General features: G+C 34.8%; 1 protein-coding gene across 1 annotated transcript in view; it reads right to left on the bottom strand.

The window, feature by feature from the left end:
• Positions 1 to 1,132: 1,132 nt before the first annotated feature.
• The window catches only part of LOC113503687 (pinopsin-like), a 112,797-nt gene continuing 89,153 nt past the window's right edge, over positions 1,133 to 24,776 (bottom strand). The window contains exons 4-8 of the mRNA XM_026885747.1: positions 14,684 to 14,879; positions 11,669 to 11,801; positions 9,141 to 9,281; positions 2,490 to 2,579; positions 1,133 to 2,407 (exon numbers count right to left, since the gene is read on the bottom strand). Of these exons, the coding sequence (XP_026741548.1) occupies positions 1,601 to 2,407; positions 2,490 to 2,579; positions 9,141 to 9,281; positions 11,669 to 11,801; positions 14,684 to 14,879 (1,367 nt within the window). The 3' untranslated portion in view covers positions 1,133 to 1,600. The remainder of the gene's footprint in view (positions 2,408 to 2,489; positions 2,580 to 9,140; positions 9,282 to 11,668; positions 11,802 to 14,683; positions 14,880 to 24,776) is intronic.

Genomic DNA, 24,776 nt, shown 5'->3' on the forward strand with positions numbered 1-24,776 from the left:
AAACTTGGAAAGAATATTATTATTTTATGAAAACTTAGTTTTTGACAATCCGATAGCTATAAATATTCATTATTAATGTAAATTGTCAATCTTGAGTTTGGAATATAAAATATTTATGAATTTTTATCCGGTTTCACTATTATTACCTAGACTTTATTTACTCTTTAACGGCAAAGTTAACATAACTAGTATTTTACATTAGTTTGCGTACTTAAATGTAGGCAATTTTGGTCTAACTGGCCACAAAGAAGTATGTAAAAAAAAACATGAATTATTATTTTTAAAATTCGCGCTTAACATTCGTGACAGTTTGTTCTCTTTTCGAATGTGAAAGCGGGTGCTCATTTGAAACAAGATGCTTTTGTCTTTAAAAAAAAATGTCTTAGTTGTCAACTCGCAGTACTTGTAGGTATTAAACAGTTTTACCTATGAGTCGTCCTGTTTCAAGTGTGTGCGTCTTCATATATCTTGTAATTAAGTTTTAAATGAGCGCGCGCTCTAAGGGAGCTAAATTAAGAAAAGAATATCACTTTCTTACTAACACTCTGCTCGTACAAAATGGCTGACATCACTAACTAAATAAGTTGACTGTTACGCGACACAAACTCAAATCAAATTTGATGACGGTGCAGTTTTCTGATGGACAAGATGAAGTCATTTAGTTGAAATGGCTTTCGCTATATCTTACAAGTAATATTTTCTAAGACACTTAGTTTCTTTTCAAGTATTTTACAATATTATCAAGCAAAGTATTAAAAAAGTTTATTCTTATTAACAACGTCATTAAATGTAGTCAAATAGTTTGTTCGGTACGCAACAAAATTTTTCAAATTCAGAATTCATTTAAGATTAATATTACATTTACTATTTTCATAATATGGTATTACAGTACATTAATATATCCGAACAGACACGTATTGAGATCGTAGCTAAAAATACTCCTTTAGATAACGATCAATACAGAACACTAAAAAATAGAAAAACAACTGAAACCACGAAATCCCGACAGTCTCACCATAAAACAGCTTCTAAACACTTTAAAACTGAAAACACTTAACATTAAAAAAATATCTTTAGACACTCGTACAATTTTTTTTCGTTATTTCATTTTATTAAAAACTAAAACAATTAATTTAACTTAAGTCTAGATTTTTTCGTTCCCAAAAATATTTTTCTTATTTTTTACCTTGGCACTCGTATCTATATCACAGATCTTTGACTAATACCGTCATTCACGTACGTCGAGTACGTCACGTACATTACGTACTTTTACGTTTACGTCGAGGACAGCACCGCTTTACCCAAGATTTTAAAATACTTCAGGAATATAATTTTAGACTGCCCGAGTAGCCCTTTGTTCGCGATTATTCGGTCGAAAAAAACGACTTCGGTCTCTTTGGAAAAATCCTCAACATGGCCTAAAAAATTAAGTCGAACTGAGTAAAAATAACATGGTTTTGACATCTAATTTTATAGACAGTCTTGAATATTAAATTATATTCCTGGATTTAAAATCAATAAGTACAATACCTCCCTGTCAATATACCGATAGTTTCTAATAATTTGACATTGATCCCATTTGAGTCACCTCGTTTTGTATCTACAGGTTGTCATGTCCTATCTCTTCTTTCGTCTCGCATAAGTAGCTCTTAAAGTTATCGTGTCCCTGTTTCGATTCAGGATCAAATAATTTATTAATTGTCTCCTTAAAAAAACCTTTTGGCTGAATAAAACTTTCCAATTTCGTTTCTATTGACATTTTCCTTTTTTTGTTATCGTTTGAAAGGCGAGGAAAGTCTAAGGAGTAACTTTGCCGTATTATCTTTTGTTTCTCGGAGCTCTGTCGCTCGTTTTCAGTTTTGTAAGTGTCTTTATTCGTTTTGTCTGTCAAATGATCTTCGAAGGCGTCGTTGCCGAAGACATTGCTGCCGCTCGGCTCGGGGTTATCGTGTTCCGATATTTTACTGAAGAGTAACCGTTCGGAGTCCATAAAGGTTAAAATTGGAGATCTCTTACTGACGGCTTTGCAAGACTCGCCAAACAGATCGAGTTTCTTTGTCTGATTGCTGTTATTACTGCTGTCTTCATCGTAAACGGTGTCGCCTGACCGTTCAGCATCAGAGTTTTTGTTTTCTGGTATAGTGCAGAGTTCGGGATCTCGGTTGAACGTTCGATGGTACTCATTGTTGGTGATTTCTGATACATCATCGTTGAAGGCAATCTTCTTGTCTTTGGAGCTTTTTTGCAGGCTAGAGAGGTTAGTTTCTGAGGAGTTGAAGCGGTTGGTGTTATTGAGGCTGGACAGTTTGTTGGCTGGAGACATGAGAGTGTTGTTGTAGCCTTTCTCTGTTTGCGAGTTCTTTCCTTTGGTGTGGATTCCGAAAATCCTTTTGATGGAATTTCGGAACTGGAACAATTGAAGAGAGAATAAAAGTAACATGGATATTATTGCTCTAGAATAGGGATCATGTTTGTTTTCGGTTACTTACTTGTGTGTTCATTCCTACGTAGATAAGAGGGTCATAACATATAGAACTCTTGGCCACCAGCGCTGGAATGACGCCAGCCCCGGGGGATACCTGTTAAAGAGAAAAATATATTACTTTAAGCACTAAAACATATTTTTACCTAAGTACAGGAGAGTATTCTATTATTATTTCTATGACTGTAATAAATCGGGAAAGCCGAAGCCGGTCATAGTATACCAACTCTATGTACCTACATTTTACGCAAATAAAGAATTATCATTATCATGTTACAAAAAAAAGGTTTTCATAAGATTATGTTTAGCAAGAAGACTTATTGTGTACATTTTTGTCAAGGGCAAATATATCTTAGGTGAAGGTTCAAAATAAAACCATAGTATTTATGTTGTGAATCAAGTAACTTTAGCGCTTATATCAGGTTTTAAAAGCTAAAAGCTTACTACCGACACATTCCGAGAATTTCATATTATTGTTTAACCAATATTAATCTAAATTTATATTATGTACAAGTACTAGCGGACCCTATAGACGATGTCCAATAATCAAGGGATTAGGATTAGACTAATAGTATAATTATTTCGTAATTTTTTATCTATACTAATATATAAAGCTGAAGAGTTTGTTTTTTTGAACGCGCTAATCTCAGGAACTACTGATTCGATTTGTGTTGAATAGACCATTTATCACGGAAGGCTATAGGCTATATAACATCACGCTGCGACTAATAGGAGCGAAGATACAATGGAAAATGTAGAAAAAGCGGGGAAAATTCTAACCACGTGGACGAAGTCGCGGGTAACAGCTAGTTTTGAAATAAAATGTATTTTACTTTAGTGAATCTGGCTCTTTGGGGAGGCCTACGTTCAGCAGTGGACGGCAATAGGCTAAGATGATGATGAATCTGGGCCAAATCATCCTGGGCGCTACATACAAAAAATTAATAAAATCGGTCAAAAACTTCAGAGATCTAAATTATTTTATTTTGTGTTTTTAGGTGGATTAGCTCAGTGTTATACACACACATACAGTACATTTTTATTATTTATCCTAGGTATAAACAAATATGCGATAGTGTGGTAGTGTATCAACAAAGTTCAATATCACGGCCATGCAAACACACACACACAAATCAAACGTCATTAACCCAAGCACTGGTTGAAAGTAAGAGCCTTTTCACACAAGCCCCTGTGTACCAACTTAGAGGTGCTTTGTTAATATTCCCGTTGTGGTTTTGCTTTCGGCAATTCCCCGAGATGGCGTGTGTGGTGCTACTCTAATACGACGTCAATCTTGGTGTAGGGTAAGCGTTTAATAAGGAAGTGACTCGTGTGTGGAGTTATTGTGTAGCACGAAAATAGACTGGCGGCTTGATTGGTAGTTGGTTGCGATTTTCTTTTGTTTCTTGATGTAGGGTCTAAGAGACGGTCGTATTTGTCACTGGATGGTACTTGAAGATATATATTGGACTTCAACCTGAATGATTAACCAGCTTTGATGATCTTCGTAAGGATCTATAGTAGTTCTATATGATTAAACTGCCTGTCGCATTAATCTTTTATTTTTTTGGTCCATTATGCTAGTGACTTCACAATAAAGACAAGCGTTTGTGTGACCCACGAATGCTTGTTCTGAGTTTAGGTGCCTTTGTGCATGTGAATCATATGTTTGTGAAATCCCCGCGAAACAAGGATTAAATTACTAAATACGGGAGTCGTTTATGAAAAGAAGTCCATTTCAGCCCTAAATTGAACTAGTTCATATCTAGAAGCATTTACTATCATCATCATAATAATTTTGCAAAAAACAATAAATAATTCAAAATTTAAATAATTTGAGTAACGTTCTACTTTAAACATTCACTTACTCCCTTTGTTTACAAACAGAGAGCATTAAGGTATTAACACAACATCAACCGATAATTATAAATTAATTATTCACAAAACCACTTACTTCTGGCCATGACACATTGAGGATCTTTGTGATTGAAAAGCGGTTGTGTGAAGAGGCTTTACCTGTAGTCTTACAAAGCATTCTATCGCTCCGAAAGTTTTAAGCTCATGTGGTTATTTGTCACTTTTTCACGAAGAAACAACTGAATGAACTTTGATAAATTTTGACAGAGAGATATATATTTAAAGAGTATTTTTTAGTGTAAATTATAACTACGGCTATTAATTCCATTCCATCCGTCTGTTTCCAACATGTTTATTAATCGTGATGTTTCTGTTACCGCCATAACAACAAATAATGATAATAACATCGCTAAACAAATATTGATACGGACATAAATTTGAATGATGACTAAGGTTTTTCCTTTTGGCATATAAATTTGTACCTTTTGCACTTGTACGGTTGTTTAACCCCCGACGCAAAAAGAGGGTCTGTTTGTCAGTGATATCAGTTTCAGAACGGATTGAGCTTTTTTAAAATAATTTGTTTCGTATTAAAGGTGAATTATTTGCGTGTGTTCTTAGACATGTTTGATAAAAAACAATTAAGCCATTTAAAAGTATTAACAGCGTCGGGCGTTTTTCAAATGACTTGTTTTTTTTTTATCTTACATACGGAATGAGATTAATATCCCCCATACTCTAGTTTCTAAATAAATCAGCTATCATTTAACAGTCAAAAACATTCATATTTATAAGTCCATTATTACCTACCATTTGAAAAACACTTCATGTAAAATATGAAATATAAAAGATCAAAACGTAAACAGATCCATTGAAAATCCTTGGAGATGAATACAAAAATATATGGAAGGTAGCATCAAATATAATAAAATGACGTTAGGACCAAACAATGACTCGTCAGAAGTCCTATGGAGCGGATGCTCATATCTCCTTTGAGGAGCAAGAACCGTGGAGACTTCCTTTTAGCTGTCGAGATGAAACATGTGGATTTCATATGAAGTATTGTGAAGGTTGAAGGTTTTAAGGCTATGGAGATGCACAAAGGAATGGAAAATTACAGGAGTAATGTGTTGCTGTATTGTTTTGTGAATGTCGGTTGGAAATTGTCTTTTTTTGTATTTTTGTGAACTCTTGTTACTTATATTAGCTGTAGTAAAAGATTTATGTAGATTTTGGGAGAAAAGGCTGTACAAGGGAAAGAGATCGGGGCCTGAAGACGTTGACAAATTGCAATGACAAGTTTTTGACAAAAAAAAAGTATCTATAGTAGTCAAATGTATGTAGGTATATCCGCTAGCGTGATTGGATTTTAAAATATCACAGCCTTACAAAAAAAATGACACTCTATTATTACCAAAACCATAAGATCACTTTTAATACTTTCAGTACTTAAATAAATATATTAAAAAAAAACGACTCCCGCACTAAGGAAATTAATCCTTGTGTCGTGGTTGTGTCGTTTCACTAACGTTCAAGTCACATGCACAAAGACACCCAGACTCAAAGCAAGCATTTGCGGATCACACAAATACTTGTCCTCGTGGGGATCGAACCCGCGACACGTTGGCACATGGTTTGGCGTGGTAACCTTTATCACTGGGCTAACCGTGTAACGTCATCAGGAGCTTAATTTTTTAAAAGCCTGTCTCAAACGTCAATCGTCATCTTTTTCTTTCACTCACTTGTAATCTATATAAGATCATGACATCTCTTTCACCGCTTTGTGGATCTTATGTAGGTACATCTTATAATAATAATAAATGTTTCTAAAGTCATTAAGGATTTGCCAGTTATTAAGGAAGAAAATATGAAAAAATTCTTAAATAATTATAATTAATCAGGAGTTTATTTTAAGTGCTCCTTTCGGTTTTTGAGCACTTTTTATTGAGGTCTTGTTTACTTGAATTGTGTTATTATATTTAAATATTATTGTTTACCAGTGAGGTAAACAACATTTTCGTAAACAATTATTTCTAATAAGGTGTTTACCGGTAAAACGTCTTTTCTTACAAGATTTTTAAAGAACAATGGCTTTTAAAAGTTAAATCAATTTAACTTTAACCTTAACAGCTAGTTAAATATTTTTTGGGCTATCTATTGCGCATGAAGTTTCGCATATTACATTTTATACTTATACACAAACATATACAATAATTAAAGATGAAATAATATTTTTCTAATGTATCAAAGTCATTTATTTATCAATGAGTTATAAATACCCCTCATTAAAATGTTATTCGAACAACGAAGGCTTAGTTAAACTAATTATAGCAAGGTCAATAACCATTGTGAGTTATTTACAACCAGTGTTATTCTTTATTGTCCTAACTATATTCATATTTTTCTTCCATTTACATTTACGTGTTGTAAGATACAACACGGCTTTTTTACACGATGCTTCCGTACAAGACTGGTTGTCCGACGTTCTGGCTTCGGACTACCTAGTTCATATTATTGTGTGATAGCCATGTTAGTAGTTAAGTTTTAAAAGTAAAAAAAAGCATTTGACGTTCAGTAATTACGTGGTTACTACAGTCATAATACGTCTCCACATTTCACTTTATAATAAAAAAATCTTACGATGTCAACTTTTGTACGTAGATACGATTTTCTTAACGTCTGCAAAGTTTTCTACTTTGATATATTAGCATAGTTTTTCTTTCAGATTTTGAATTAAAAGAATTACGTTAAAATCGTTGCCAACCAGAATATTCTGTTGTTAAATGAAAATCACAAAGTTTTCGATCTCAGTACGTCTGAAAAGGCGCTTTACAAACGTTAATTACAAAACTATTGATTCTAGAATCGCACGTCAATATAACATTCCTATGGAAAAAGACTGGCAAAAATTGATATTTAAATTAAACTGTAACAATGTTACAAGGATAAAAATAAAATAATATTAAGGAAAAGTCAATTAAAATTTTAGTATTATTCTACATTTTAGGATGAAACGGGTCCTACCCGCCTACTCACCTACCCACTTGCTTATAGTCCGCAACCCGTTCGCATTGTCGTATAGAGTTAAAGACAGTTGAAGATAATATACTTTGACTTGTATGTGATGCAAGTCGCAGTTCCCTAGAGTGACAATAGGTAAAAGCGTCCGCAGGAAACCTGAGTGGTCTAGAAGTCTAGAAATCCAGATTTATCTTCGTCGACTATGCTCCATTTTAAGTTGACCTGATTTGTAGGGCAGATGCCCATTCTTGCAATTAATTTTAAGTAAAGTTTTGCTGTGGTAAGGGTTTGTGAATTGAATAGCAGTGATATTGGTATTTAAATTTTACAGGCCGCATTTTTCTTTTTTAAATATTCAGTCATTTAGACATATTAAAACTGATATTTTTTTAAAGGACCTGATAAGAATAAATCGAAAAAAATAAATAAAAAGAAAGCAGTAAATTGCCTGTTTTTATAGTCTTTACATTTTATAGTCTCAAAAATCTAGACAATTTGATCAGATTCTAAAAACTGAACAGAGTACTATCTTAATACTAACAAACGTTTTATTCTTATTAAGAGGCCAGTAACGTACCTAACTTCACAGCTTGAATAATTCTGGAACTAACTCAGCGCACACTGACAAGAAGTAACATTAAAGCAACTGGTTGAAACTATTTAACCTTCAAAGTCTGTGTCCTTAAATTAACAACAATATAAACATTTCAGCAAAAAGTATTTAACTAGGTAAATATTAATATGATAGTGACAAGACGTAACCTGCGGGGGCTATGTTTATCCCATTCTTAGAAAGAAGATCATCTTATCATAGATATGAATTCGTTTTTATTATAGACTAACTGTCCCGCCTAAAATTCGAAGATAACGACTATTTTTTTTTTCTAAATTTTTCATATTTCAGTTCCAAGTTTAACCCTTTCCCGGTTTAGTATGTTACTTCCTTAAAACGTTATTTCAAACGACAGTTCATAATCGTAGCCTTTTTCCGATGATGTTAGGATGGGCTTCCTGTCTAACCGGATGCATCTATGTACCAGTGTTTTACAAGAAGTGACTGCCTATCTGACTTCCTTAACCCAGTTACCTGGGCAACATGATACCCCTTAGTTAGACGTGGTAGTCAGACTTTCCAGCTTCAGACTACCTGTAATGTCCGTCTGTCTATGTATGAATACCAACCGGGACAAACATTTGAACGTCCTTAGAAGTCGTTATGACATAAATGGTCACCCATCCACGGACCGTCCGTATCAAGTGAAGTTGATTTCTCTACATGTATTTTGCACATTGCTCATCTCAAGGTCTACTATTAAATTATCATAGGTATCACAATAGTTCCTTATTTGTGTTTATATAACCCTTATCTCTTTGTGCAAAAGGGCTATATTGTATTGTTCCCTTTTGTTACAATTCAATGAAGATCGGAAAACAAGTGCAGTCACGCGGAAATCCTTAGTCAGGATGTTGATATCATTTTGAGCTTAATCTTTAGGAACTAGATTTGAGTAGAAGAAAACAAAACTATCTGAATTTAATCTGATTTAGTTTTTCTTTTTATGAAATAACTCCGTAAGACATGGCAAAACGCGGGCAAATATATCAGACCTCCCACGTATCTACTAAACATTCCCGTAAGATGCTACATCAAGTCAACTTTAGTTTCAGTCAAAGTACCAAAGAAAATCAGCAATTTACCAATAATCATTTCACTAACATCACTGACGGATGCGAAACCAGTTACCTAGCTACAATTTTGGGCAAAGAGAGAGTTACTTACGATTCGTTCAGTGGCAAACTGCTCCATCAAGGCAAACAAGGAGTAAGGCGTCCACGCGACGGTGAAGGCGATGATCATGATGAACACCATAGCTGTGGCTTTGGCTTCAGCTCGGGACACTCGGCCTAAGCGTTGAGAATTCTGGAAGAAAGATAAAATTTGAAATGACTGATGTAGACACAAGCACTCGAAGTATTTTAAAAGTAGATGATTTGTCCTCAGGTTTTGTGACAGCATCAAAAATCCATCTGACGATGGATTCCCAAAAAATATCGGCCCTTAACGCGTAAACAGAAAAATAATTATACAGTAAATTTAAATCTTATGTGACGTCACTGATCGGTACACTTTTTACCGATAAGTGACGTAAGTAAACCGCATTTTTATGCGTTTCACTTTGATGTGCTTTATCATAGTATTAAAAAGTTTTTGTATTTATATGATAGAAAAAGAACATTATCCGTTTTCTCTATATCTAAGAAAGAAATAATTTTAGATAATTACATTTACGGCGCAAGAAACGCGCGTTCTCAGCGTGTTTAAAATAAGCAGCGACCTTAAATTTTGGTAGATGTCATAACAACTGAAATCTATACTAATATATAAAGCTGAAGAGTTTGTTTGTTTGTTTTTTTGAACGTGCTAATCTCAGGAACTACTGGTCCAAATTGATTTTTGTGTTAAATAGACCATTCAAAGAGGAAGGCTTTAGGCTATAAACCATCACGCTTCGACTAATAGGAGCTAAGATATAATGGAAAATGTGAAAAAAACCGGGCAGGTATACCTAAATCATAACTTATATCTTCTACCCACGGGGACGAAGTCGCGGGCAACAGCTAGTAACTTATGAATGGAGTACTGCTGGGCTCGGATTTTTTTCAATAAGAAGATATAAATAACGAAACATAAATTATAAGAAAGAAAAACAAGACCGAAATGAAACCTACTAGAATCTTGGCAGCGGCAAAAAAATGTAAGTCAGTAATAAAGGACATTTAAAAACAAGTAACAGCAAAAATAACGCAAAATTAGAGACTTATGTAGCCTCAGACAAAGTTAAAACAAAACGCGGTGTGTCAGAGTCAATTGTTCCGTGCTTATACTGTCCAAAGTTAATTAATGGTGCAAGCAAAGCGTCCATTACTTTAAGGATTCTCTAATTGCCAGACCACAACTTACACAAACCGCCCACCAAAAACATTTGGAACTTGTGACGTAAATCTAAACGGTAAAATGGACGTTATTTTTGTAGGACCTAAAATATAAATTGTTATTTTAGTTTTTTAGTGAGTGATCTTTTCGTAACTGAGCGACCAATTAACGTTTCTTAAATAGAGTTTCTTGATTAAACCTTTTTTTGCCGAACTTCGTTTTGTCGTGTAAACACTAGATATAATTCTATATCTTAAATCGTTCATCATATTAGAGGACTTGAGTTTACCGAAACAGTACCATATTTATTTGGCAAACAAGCTATTTGATAGTAGGATATGAGCCAGACAGTGTTATCAAAAATCGTGTAGTGTCTTTACACTTGTAATAAATAATAAATAAAGAGACAGGCCAAATATTAGGGCCAAAAGAACAGTGATGCGATGGATGGCATGATGAAGAAGATGATGAGGGTATGGCTGGAGAACTTGACTTAAGATAAATCCTAGACTTTAAAGGATATGAAATGATTATAAAATATTCAACTTCTTTCACACAACGCCGTCCAATCTCAAACTAAGCAAAGCTGATACAATGAGTAATAGACAACTGATAAATATATTTTACATTTCTAAATACACACATATTTACACCCAGACGCAGAAAAATGATTCATATGAGCACGGGTTATTTGGTTGGGTTTGAATCGGACCCAAAAACTAAGCTAGCAGACAGGGCCACTAACCACTACACCAACAGGCCAATCATGACGCAGCAGTTAATAGGGTAATATCTTTGCTTGAAATTCCTTAATTGGTTGAAGTAAACCGCTTTATTACTTTTCTTCCAATACACTACCTATATAATTACTTACTGTATCAACTTAACAACTTAATTATTAACTCTAAGTCTTGGAAAATTAAAAAACGACACCTAAAAATGACATATTCAAGAACTACGATGATATTTCCAAGAAAGAAAAAAAAATGAGCTAAAATAAATTGAAACGAAATACGAGACGTATTTTAATGAATGTAATAATAACCGTAGACCACGAGGGGTACAAATAAGTTCAGTAAATTTGAAGTACCTATAGTTTCAAATTTGTACCTATATATTATTTTTACTTAAAAAAAACCCTTAATCCTTGTGTCGCGGGGGTTTCACTAACATTCAAGTCACATGCACTAAGATACCCAGCCGCAGAACAAGCATTCGTTTATCAAAGAATACTTGCCCTATGAGGAGATTTAATCAGCGGTTCCTTGAACAGTGACCGTTTGAAGTGGTGACCTATACTACTCGGCTATCCGTGCAGATTGAGAAAAGATTAGCTCTATAAATCCGAAATTAATAATAATGTAATTGCTTACCTTCTTCAATGTTCTGATGATGTTCACATAACTGAAGGTGATGACTCCTAACGGTACGATCTGGCCCATCGCGAAGAGGAACATGATGTATGTCAGTGTGTTCATCGACTGCTCGTGCCAATTCACTGAACAACTGCAAAGGAAATGATAGAAGTTAGTATGGCCTTGCCAATTATACACCACTATATCGTGCAAAAAGCTTAGAAAACTTCAAATGTATAGGAATGATAATATATTCCGATTCAGCTATTGACGTGACTAACCGGTTAGGATTGAGATGAGATAAAATGTCAGTGAGATGTCTGTTTACTATTTTGGGGCTATTCAATAACGTCAGCGATCGAAGTAATGTAATTTGCAGACACAAGTAGTTGAGTCTCCATTTGCAGATAATGCTTTGATTACATAATAAAGGTTACATGATAGATACTAGTTTTTGAATTCTTTTCAAAATAGAAAGGTTAAGTATTTCAACGACGTCAAAAATTAAGTACTAATAGGTAGCCACGCAAAACAGATGCTTAGGATTTTTTTTAACAAATACATTATAAAAACATCTTAAGAAATTGGCACGCTTATGTCTCGGTATTTTTTAATGTTGTCAAGTAGGGGAAAAGAACTAGACTGCTAATTTTCTAAGCCATCTCATTATCTTTAAAAACTCTTGTTCAAAAGACCTCCCGTACCTACAAAGAAGCGGGTCTATGGTAATTGTACTAGAAATTAATTTGCCATAAAGCAATATCCGACAGAAAATTTTGTTTTTCTCGGAGATCTCACTTTATAATGACTTTAATGAGAAAATGTTTTCGAATTCAAGGAAGTGGAAAACGATGTGGAAAATCGTATATTAACCTCTGTTATTTTTATGAGACCTGTTAGAACCAAAATAACGTGTTAAGTAATAAAAACCCATCAATGGCAAATTAGTCTCGCGATAGAGGATTATGAACATAGTGCACAACGTTGCTTAAAATCGATTTTAATTTTAGAGAATAGTGCCGGTTACTATTATTAATAGAAAAGTCTCCATTTATATTATAATCCAAGTTAGATGTTGACTATAAGCTTGGATGTAAAAACAAATGTCTAAAAATATGAAAGCTACAAATGTTTATGTAAATTGAAGAAAACATGTTTGTGGGGTGTGTAATCTGATTCCATTTACTGTGAACCCGATTCCCGATGTAAGTATAAAGGAAAGAATTCGAAGGTCGTTTCAAGCGGGGTGTACTGGATTTGCAAAAAGGTGGAATAATTTTAAATGTTTTTGAAGATGGTAACTTTTCTTTTGTTTTTCGAGGTAACGCTACTTTTAATCGATAATTTAGACGCCACATACAGACTCTCTTAATGGTTGGTACACATACAAGCGTCACGTATTGTCCCAAGCTTAAATCGTTGGCTATCTAAGAGTCGAGGTGCCTCGTCTGCCCTTCATTTTTATTTTCTTTTAACATTGTATATGTAGTTTTTGCCAACTGTGTCCTCTTTTACTGATGACTTTTAGGATCACTTACTAACCTTAGACTTACAAATATTATTCTGAGACATCAGAGCAATAAACTTTTCAATTAAATCTTGATCTAATTTCAACCTTTATTTCATCATAATCATGAGGTTGGAATTTAAATTATAAATGTGCGTGTCTGAATTCGAGGTATTTAGGCATTTTAATCCATTTCGTGTTTGAGAATTGAGTTCAAGCGTAATATAGGTCCTTGGAATACCTAGGGTTGTTGACTAAATTCTTCACTAAGTGACATACTGGTACTCAGTCTATCAATCCGTTTTTCAACAAACGTTATTGCTAACATTGTATTTCACTTAAATGATGCCGATTTGTAAGGTGAGGTACCTGTGGGGTCGCACAAGGTTAGCGTTCCATAATTTATTCAAGCCTCAACAACTTTGAAGTTCTAAGAAAAACTCTTATTGGAATTTAGTATTTATTAAAGTTGAAGTAAATTGGTAAATAGGTTTAGGTACACAAGCATAGTAACGTAATAAAAATCAAGTTAGTAACAACATTTGCGATGCCAAAGAAACTAACCCTCAAATGCTTTAACAATCGACTGGCACGTATTATTTGTGTGTTGAAATCGTTTGAAGCCTGTTTTCTAGTCCTACGAACTGTATGTGGAAAATGTATACTTGATACGATGTATACCTATACGAAAAAAACATCTATCGACAAACGTATAAATGTTCTGATGACGTCTGATGACATTGACAGCACTAAAACTGAATATTAAAGCAACACCAAGAATCAAATAAATTATAATGATATAGGTAATTACTGTAATTAGGCTTGAGACAGATTCTGATTTTATGTCATCAGCTAATGGATGACTTAAAACCATGAAAATCGAAGAACTTTTAATGTAAAACAGTCTTCAATATCCTACTATAATTAAAACTCCGATGTTTAAAATTAGGTATTAACTATAAAATTCACTCTTTTATAAGTCGTCTTTAAATTGCCAAAAGAATTTGAGTAGGCATCGTAATTAATTACTTTTGTCTGACGTTAATAATAATGTTCTAAAGTTCTTATTTTCTGTGCTAAGTGTATTTGTCCTAAAGAACGAAGAAAACTCCAGGCATAGCCGTCTAAAAATTAATGATTCTTCAAATTTTTACATGGTTTACAAAATGTATGTTTTTAAACACGCAACGATTGCATCTACTAGTATTTTTTTGTTTCAACTTGATGGATTTTTACGTCTATTGTTTTGTTCATTATTATTCCAATGATAAAATTCATTTAATTTATGCTTATTGAATATCTCAAATGGATGTGGTCAATCAAAACCAAGCCACGATGATTTAAACCAGTCTATCGCCGTTTCAATAAAGTGAAGTATTATAACTTAGGGGGCTCAAAGAAAAGGAGTTAAATTTCCTATTAATATCATCTGAGTGATTCCCATCATTACATCACTTATAACAGACAGTCTAATAAAAAAAAGAAGAAGATTAAAAATGTTAACTGCTCTCGGTTGTTTGACTTACCTAATATTAGCAGCTTCGTTGACATAATGCCCCCACCCCATCAGCGGCGGAGTGGTCAGCGCCAAGGAATACGTCCATATGAACACTATTGACATGATGGCACCCTTGGAGCTCAAGTGCCTTGAGTTCAACGGCCTCGTCACCATCATGTACCTCTCGAAAGATATCACTGTCAATGTTGTGATGGACGTTATACCTGGAACAAGGATACACAAATTATTGTCATTGATCAGTTGGCTTATTCCTGCCCTGTTTCAATCGATTTGAGATCGAGTTGGTTCTCCGGAGCCCACACTAGGTTGAATTCATACAGTAATCCATCGACAACTAACAACGCTGATTACTCTAAGCTGCTACTCGATCTTGTTTTAGTTTGGTACCACTTCCCCACTTCAAAATTTTATCTAAAACCGAATCAACGTCAAAACCCGTTTTGTATGTAAGTCACTTTATTGGGCGTAATTTTCGGGTCAATATTTAGTCTTCACATCTGGCACTCTGGCACAAACAATGTGTATTTCTATTGATAAATGAATTTCAAAATTCAGTTAAGTAGATCCTTTACCACATATAACATTACAAACTTACAAATGTTACGACTATTTGCTATAAGTTAAGATTCATTGGAATTCAGAGCAAACCATCGCATGAATAAAACGAATATCTTATCCTCAAATCAATATCAGGATTATAACTTTCTGCGCTTTAATCTCTGGAACCAGTCTTACCAAGGAACTTAGTGTTACCAAGTAAAACTATTCTACCGTCACGAATTCTATAGATATCAGTTACGCAATAATTCCAAGTAAAGAACGATTTTCATGAGAATCCGATAATCCTAGAAGCCTATCCCAACACAGCTTGGGAAAAGGCTACACATTAAAGAGACCTAAATAAATAAAAGTATGTATATGGTATGGTTGTAGGCACTTATGTAAAGTGTGACCTTGAAGCATATTCGTGGATGTATGAAACCAAATCTGTTCTATACTACATGACATAACGCGTCACGAAACTTAATTAATTTAAAAGTTGGTAAAAGCCGTTCGGTCCTCTGCTCGGAATCCAATAACCGTATTATAGCCGCAAAGCTTGATAAAACGGCAACGCACATGGATATTTTACTGTACTGCGCTAATGGGTGGTAAAAATATCTTCGGATGATTCCGTCATTCGGATGAGCCCTGAATAACGCACTGTTTGGCATTGGCTTCCCTTTGATATTGGCTTTTGAAGAAATCGAAATAGTTTATTTACCACATCGGGTAACGTGAGGATCGACGTAATCAAATTTTCGAATTTGAGATCCAATTTTTCTCAAGATGTTTCAAGGAAACATGAATTTGGGTCGTTTTATTTTGGGATAATAAAGGCCTTAGTCTATTTTTGCCATCAATGACGTTTTTAGTCATTAAACTTTTACAGTCTAGAATGAGTTTTACAAGGTTAGACTTAATAGCATAAAAACCGGTTAGTTTTAAGTCCGAGTCCCAATACTGAGGATCGTACAAAAACTTTAGAGGAAATCAATCAGTCGGGTGACAAATACATCGAGGGTGGATTTCAATTCCATCATCTCAACAGCGGACAATGCGGACAACATCACTTACATTGTTCTGAACCCAAAGTAAGTTGCTAAAGAAATTGTGTTATGGAATTCAGATACAACAAAGGTACCACAAACAATCAGACCCGAGACAATGTAGAAATGACAATTTTTACATTGACCCGACCGGGGATCGAACCCAGGACCTCAGAGCTAGCGATACCTTGAAACCGGTGCGTACGCCACTCGACCACGGAGGTCGTCGGTTTCGGTATGAAACTCTCAAAATCAATATATTATATGAACAAATGAATTTATTTATATCCTCCGGTGATTTAAATAAGATTACGTGGTCTATAAGAGTGAAGTACTTATTGGAATCAATAGCAGGACTCATAATCCAGACTAATCAATTCCTAACGCCTAATCTGGACAACTTTCTATGAATTGAAAATGGGAATAAATTCCAAAATTTTGATCCGCAATTAATTTGAAGAGTTCACGTGAATGAATTATGTTAGTAGTTCAAAGATTAATGGCTTTTCTTGAAATAAGTTTGTCCTGAATTTTTGTCCCAAATTCTTAATTCAAGTCAAGTTAGAAATAAGTTGTCCTTGCGCCTGTTTAATATTATCTTTAATTCATACCTACTTATATTATTCATCTAAGTATTCGCTCCTATTTTGTTAAAATAGTTTTTCACAGAATCTAGTATTTTACTAAAATATCTCATAAGTCCTTCAGGGATATTTCCAAAACAATATGGATACGCATTTTTATTTTATTATATAAATAGGATAAAACGTAGATACTAGAGATGGAAGTAGATGGGCTTGGTTCCCAATAATGTCGTCAGATGTTGCTGAAATGGTACTGATAAGTGACGTCACACGAATTTTTTTTTTTTTGCATACGCTCCACAGTACGAAATACATAAAAGATTTTTTTCTAGAAATCCGCTAATGGACTATTTAGATTTGTTTAGCAAATACCCAATTCACTCCATTTCTCGATGTTCTCATTCTTACTATTATTCGTAGTCCTATGGGATAGTACTCAGACACCACCGGAGAGAGATCAGGCGTAGGAAACTCATTTTTACGTGCTATTTGAAACACGAAAATTCTAATAAAAGAGCAACATTTACATTCTTTGCGCATTGATTTCTAATACTCTTGAGATTTCGTCGATACATTAAACAAGCACCAAATATCCTTAAAACAATGCATGAATTGGGATGAGGAAAATCTGAATTTGGTACATCGTTCTTCATACAAATTAGAATGCTTCTTTCGTTAGGGCTCAGATTACAATCCCGGCATTGAACTGACAAAACAAAATGTGCTTATCAATCTATACCTAAACACTTCTACTCCCAACCATCCTTCAAAAGCTGCTGAACCAAGGAAAGCAATTCCAAGGGACATTCGCCCCATTCAAAATTAGTCTTTACGACTTAGAAGATACGATTTGAAATGGTACGCAGCATTTATTGTCAAAGATGAGATGTAATTTCTCAAGTACTCCTCCGTAAATCTGTATTTAATGATTCCAATTAAGGAAAATGTACGTTAAATACATTTTTAATGTAATAGAGGTTAGTCATTACTAAAACTAATTAGGAGTTGGAAATATACGTTTATGTGTTGTGTTGGCTTCGTAATGTGCTTTTGAGTATTTTATGGTCTTAAATGAATTGACAAAAAATAAAAGCAAGGGGTTCTCTTTAATGTATTTTCTTTTTAAGTGTATCGTGCCCAAGGAGCTATAACGGAACCCGATTTCTAATGCTCTGCTGTCTGACTGTCTATCACCAGGCTGAGGCCCTTGAATAGTGGTAGCTAGGCAGTTAAAAAATCGACAAACTACATATTTCGAACATCATTCGTGACATCCTGTTACCTATACAGTTTGTTATATATTTTTAATTAATTATATGAAGTAAGGGACTTCAAAAATGTCTATCTGCGTCTGTCTGAACGCGATAAATTAAACAGCCACTGAATGGATTTTTGTTCTGTATTCACTACTAGACAAAGCAATTGAAGTGGAAAGTTTCGAAGTTGTTGAAGATGAATTATGTTTTGTATTGTCTTTTTCTATATGTACCGTCGATGTAAGACCTGGTACGGATTTCTGTCGTGATCTTTTGAGTTGGCTTCTTGACAAACTTGAAATTTCTCAGGTGAGCTCATTAAATACGGCTGACGTCAACTAGCGGTTACGTTTAGTCAGTAAGAGTCTGACACTACCTGTTCCCTCCGACGAGGTGTCCGTGAGGATCCCCGGTAATACCAAAAAAAGGAGAGCTGGTTCCCTCATATGTTTTACTTCATCTTTTTAGCAAATGATAATCATTTACATCAATTTAATCATAAACATCAGCCAAATAAAAAAACAATATTTTATACGGAATAGGCTACTTTCTCGGAGAAATCTGTATTCTGCTATGCAGAAAATCAATTTCGATGTCACGCCTTTCGGCAAAATATTCTATGTGATGCTGCGATACTTGTGCAAAACCGGGGCGAGTGGCTAGTGTAGTAAATAGTTGCGAATTCAGTGTTCTGTGGCGAGGGATAATCTCGAACGTGCTTGCATTTAGATAATTAACTAGCGTTGAGTAAGCTGAGTATACAATGCGAATCTAAAGGTAAATTGTATTGGTATATCTGCACAGACTGTTGAATATTGGCGACCTTGTCGAAATGATCGTTTTATTTTAATGTATTTGTTAAATTCATTTAACTAGTTAGTTTTTAAGATAATTGTCAACAAATTTATCTCGATTTTCAGCTATAACGGTTTTAATTTTATACTGCCATATAAACTGCATTTTTGCGTTTTGCGCCAAGAATGTCGCACAGTGTTTACGATCCAGTCTTCGATAAGTATTTATCAATTTCAATTATCCTTTCATGCACGGAGGCAACATCAACCGGAAACTTCTATTAGTCTCCAACAACATCAGCATCTATATGTATAGGTATCCCTACTAATATTATAAATGCGAAAGTAACTCTGTCTGTCTGTCTGTCTGTTACACTTTCACGTCTAAACCACTGAACTGATTTTAATGAAATTTGGTACAGAGATAGAGTTGACCTTGAGAAAGAACATAGGATAGTTTCTATCCTCGACTTTTGAAGAGTTCCCTTGGAAACGCGATATAACCGACCCCGAAGCTGCGGGCGAAAAGCTAGTTTATTTATAATGCTTCTTTATAATATCAAACGATCTCGGGGTAACTTATTGGAAAATATAGTTGCATGTATCGTGCATATAGAGTTTGTATGTTAGCACAGCTTATTGCTGTTTTCAGTAAGTCTGAATATATATTACTGTGTACTTTGTGAGCAAACTCGTCCAAGCGGATCTAAGTTGCTTCGTAGAGAAAGGATTCCAAGAAATGTTTCAGGGGAAGTCTCTACTAGATCAAATCGCAAAACATTATGACTTAAAATTGAGTATTATTATTATAATATTTGTAAGGCGTATTTTCTGGATATTAAGTTGAAGTCTTCCAGTCCGAACAGAATAATTTTAATGTTGTTTTTACATTTCGTGGTTAAGGACTCTTGTTAGGTTTGTAACTAGTCGGGCAATCTGGATAAAACCAGTTAGCAAAAATGTTTTTAAGCAATTGACAACTATTGAGTGTTTTTATAGTATGTGTACGGAAGCGATAACCAAAACGAGACTGGCTGGCTCTGTTATATCCAAAGCTGCAGACAGTTTATTAGGCCGAAGCAGGCACGATAATCGGCCGTCGGGAACCACTTTTGGGGGGAAGATACAGTTTTCGTATTTCCGAAAGTTGAAGGACAGAAAGGTTACTTCCTTAGTTTATGTACCTGTAACATAAATGTTCTAGGTGTCTTATTACTTTTTAAATACCAAATATGCAACTTTTTCATTAAGATCCGTTGATTTTATATAGGTCAATAAGGCATGGCAAATAATTTTTTCAACAATAATTATCGTTAATTAATATCTATAATTCAATTGTTAAAGAACAGAGGAGCGCGTGGCTAAGCTATAAACCGCATAAGTGATTCGATGACAGGTTAAGCTATGCTTGACGCGGTTGGTCCGTAGATGGGTGACCATCTTTGTCATAAAGAGTTCCTCCGTGTTTCGGAAGGCACGTTAAATTGTGGGTCCTGGCTGTTATTCCTACATCTTTGACAGTCGTTACAGGTAGTCAGGAGCTTGAAAAAGTCTGACAGCCAGTCTAACCAAGGGGTATCGTGTTGCCCAGGTAACTGGGTTGAGGAGGTCAGATAGGCAGTCGCTCCTTGTAAAACACTGGTACTTAGCTGAAACCGGTTGGACTGGTAGCCGACCCCAACATAGTTGGGAAAAGGCTAGGCCAATGATGAAAATGATATTAATTATTTCTTTATTTTTTACTAAAGCTCCGCTGTTAACAAGCTCACATGAACCGTTGTAGGCAGAAAGTTGAAATGAGATTGTGTATTTCTGTTATCTCACTTCTGTGCCTACCTATATAAAACAGAAGTTAAATAAAACATTCAAAAAATAATCACGATTAAGTACGTGTTTGTCCCTCAAACGAGACAAAAGGCAGACGCAAACATTATAAGGTTTTACGATTACGAGCTTACTAACTGTTAGCAGAATTCGTTAAAAATGAACACATGAGCCCGTGTTATTTTTATTAAATAAAAATTAACAGAAAACATAAAAAGTAAAAATTATTTAATTTAGGACAATTCGTTTTTTCTCGTCCAATCTTTACTTTTGGATTGTTTTTCCTTAGAAGTAATAATCACAAGAACTTAAAACTTACCGCATTTCGAGACAAAACACGTACTATGCGTATAAGCGTTGTCACTCGTTATACTACACGCATAACGAGTGACAACGCTAATCAAATCGCTCAAATGCAAAGCAATGACATTCCTTATCAACAAGTAACAAGTGTAAGTCCCTTACAATTTACCCTACCGTTAAATTCTCATCAACTAATCTCAATTGACAAGGAGACAGTTACATAAACTTTTGACGACCTCCGTGGTCGAGTGGCGTACGCGCCGGTTTCAAGGTGTCGCTAGCTCTGAGGTCCCGGGATCGATCCCCGGTCGAGTCAATGTAAAAATTCACATTTCTACATTGTCTCGGGTCTGATTGTTTGTGGTACCTTTGTTGTATCTGAATTCCATAACACAATTTCTTTAGCAACTTACTTTGGGTTCAGAACAATGTATGTGATTTTGTCGGCATTTATTTATAAACAATTATATTATTATTACAGCAGGTATCCGTCCATTACTGAGAGTTTCCATTTTTTAAAAACATGAATCACGCGTTCACAATTTTCCCCACAATTACCTCGTTTCTCATTTATGATCATTCAAACGAAGCCATATTTGCCATTTCATCATCCTACGCGGCAAAAGATAATAAATCACAATACACAATAATGTCCTGCAGTTAAATTTAGAATTCGTCGGACGATTTAAATATAGAACGAACGAAAATGTGGCCACAGACCAGAAAAATGCAAGGAAATGCCACGTTGGTTACGTTGGCCACGGTTATTTTGTAACTTTTTTCTTTATACGCTTGTGTAGGAAGGTTTTTGTAGCATGTCGTTTTTGAATGTTATGAACATTCAAAAACGACATGCTACAAAAACCTTCCTTTAACGGCGAGATTATTTATATCTTAAAATTTAATAGATGACAAAGTGCGATGTCGTACAGAAATCATACATACCTACTAGGGTCTGCATACAGGGTTTCTGCTCGATGCGTAATCTAAAGTGATGTTAACATATCTAGGCCTTTAGAACTACAGCAGTATAGGGGCACTTCCATCTATTTTTCTATATTCCATGTACATGACTGACCAATAAACGTGTCGAGAACTGGCCAGCCATAAAGGGGAACCTGTACCTCTACCATGAGTTTTGAGTGACCGGGCTCGCTAGCGTCTGCGTAAAAAATATCTATGACAAAATGTACAGCGCCCCTAGCGGTCACTTGACAAACTAAAATCGGTAGTATGAGTTGACAAATAAAACCTATCGAAACATTCAAAACGTCTTCGACAGCGAGTAGCGAGCGCGTAACGTTTTGCGGTGGTTTCTCTAAGAAAACGGTACCATGAGTCACAAATTTGACAGATGGTATCGACAAATACCTTTACGATTGTAGTTAAGTAACTCACTTGCTAAACAAGGTGTGAAACGGTATTCGGTTTATAGTAATTGTTTAGTTTTGAGTATTTCTTGTGAGAATCATGTCGGCAAGAGAGTATTACGAATACACGCTGTCACTTTTTTACAATGAAACATACACACATAAATTCATTATTAAGGAAACGCTGGAAATAAGTCAGCGTTCACAGAGGGCTCCACCCCAACCAATAGTTCATTAAGTAATATTACATTATATTAAAATATACTGAATATTTTATGCTCTATGAAGTTTAAAATTATTAGGATTATTCAAACACTAGCTGTAGCCCAGGACTCCGTCCACGTGGACTTCAGTTTATAGCGTTCGGTCCCCGTTTCCATTAGGCTATCTCTCAAATTAAATACAATCGGTTCCGTAGGATTGGCGTGAAAGCGAGACAGACAGACAGAGAAATTTTCGCATTCATAATATTAGTTTCAATAGATGCACAGTTTATCGGTATATGAAACAATTCAACAAAACTATCGCGATCAATCGCAAGACATAGGTACTCCCCAAAGGTGCGCCACATAACCATTCCTAGGTACCCACGACACCGCTTTCAATTTAATAATGAAAAATTACTAAAACCCAAAAGAGCAAGAAGAAAAGTGTCTATCTATTTGTGATATCAAAAGAATTCGTATATCTACATCAACCGCATAATTTAAAAAAAAAACACTTTGCGAAACTTCAACGTCAAAGATGGCGACTTGAGCGGTTTGTTTTTTGCCATCGGAATTTAACGAAATTCTCCATAATCCGAAATCTGCGGATATATGTTGTCGACTCAAAATCAATATTTTTTTATGTTTTGTTATTCATATAAGGTTTCGATCGAGTTTACCGTAGTCCTGCATGAAATTATTAATGTAGATTTGAAGCTTTTTCGGGAATATATATCTTACTCTGTCTTTTAAGCAACGTTAGAAAGAAACAACTACATTAGACGTGAAGTTAGGCACGTTCGACAACATGACAAGTATGACAACACGAATACTACAATAACAATCGAGCTCTCGATAGCGAGCGCGTCAAGGTTTTTTAAACTCATGGTATGAGTCCGATTGTAAACTATTCGAACCGCGTTTATACGCTATCGACTGTAGTAACGTCATTGACGTTTTCGATGGCAACTCATGGTAGAGGTACAGGAGATTTGACGACGACACCGGTGTTCGAAATTTGAATCCTTTGACAGCGAACACAAAGGATTTGAACGTTTAATTTGTTTCTTATTTGCACGTAATGTTTTTCACTGCTGGCAAGTAAAGCTGCAAATAGCTCTTTGCTGGCCACTCTGTTCGTGGAATTAACAAAGTGACAAATTGTTCTATATTTCGCTTATAGGATTTTTTGGTAAAACGGAACCCATTAGTAAGGTTTTGCTATCTGTGCGTGAATCCCTGTCTGGGAATCTCCGTCTATCCGTCTATTACCAGGCTGTATCTTACCTTAAGAGTTTAGATTTTCGCAGATTATGTATTTCTTATGCCACTTCGCCGATGATAAATAAGGAGGGTCATGGTCACTTAACCAACTTATTTATCTTTAATCTATTTGTACGGAACCATCAGCGTTCAACTCGCACTTTACCGTTTAACACGTTACCGAAAAACAATGACACTCAATTGATGTCTATTTCATTCTTACCTGTACAATTAACACAATAACAACAACACTTTGAAATTGAATTCTAACGTTAAGCAATAAGGTTCATTTTCGGATATTTCAATAATTCACTTGCTACCATTTGAAATGTATGTTACAACATACATTTAGGCACACCGCACGCGTGTTTACAAGTTTAGGGACCAACCATTATCCGTCCTATTAGCGGAAGATACATAGCCAGGAAACTATGTGAGAGATATAAGGAAGAATAACTTAGTGGGTAGTTAAATAATTAAATTAAATGTTAATATATTAAGGTAGTGTTCATTAAATAATGAATTAAGTGGTTAAATGAGAGTAGGATATATTGAGGGTTACGTAAAAAATCATGATAATTGAACTGAAATATGATAAATATAATTAATACTTAGATTTGAAAAATCTAAATACTTATGTTTTTAAATGTCACCACGTGTGCCATTCAAATTGTATCAAAATCAGTTCAGCCGGTTTTATAGTTGTAGAAAGTGTTATGCTTAAAATTCCAGCCTGCTGATTAACAAAAACCCAAACGGAACGATAAACAAGAGACAAGACATACAAACAAGAAATTCAGTATATAAAAATGTATTTTACATATTTTTTATCAATTCACTTACACAAATTCTAGACCGCAACTTCAGCTTGAATTGTTCTTCACTTGACCAGTTAATTCATTATCTTTATA

Source organism: Trichoplusia ni, chromosome 20 (assembly GCF_003590095.1).
Source record: "Trichoplusia ni isolate ovarian cell line Hi5 chromosome 20, tn1, whole genome shotgun sequence".
Lineage (NCBI taxonomy): Eukaryota > Metazoa > Arthropoda > Insecta > Lepidoptera > Noctuidae > Trichoplusia > Trichoplusia ni.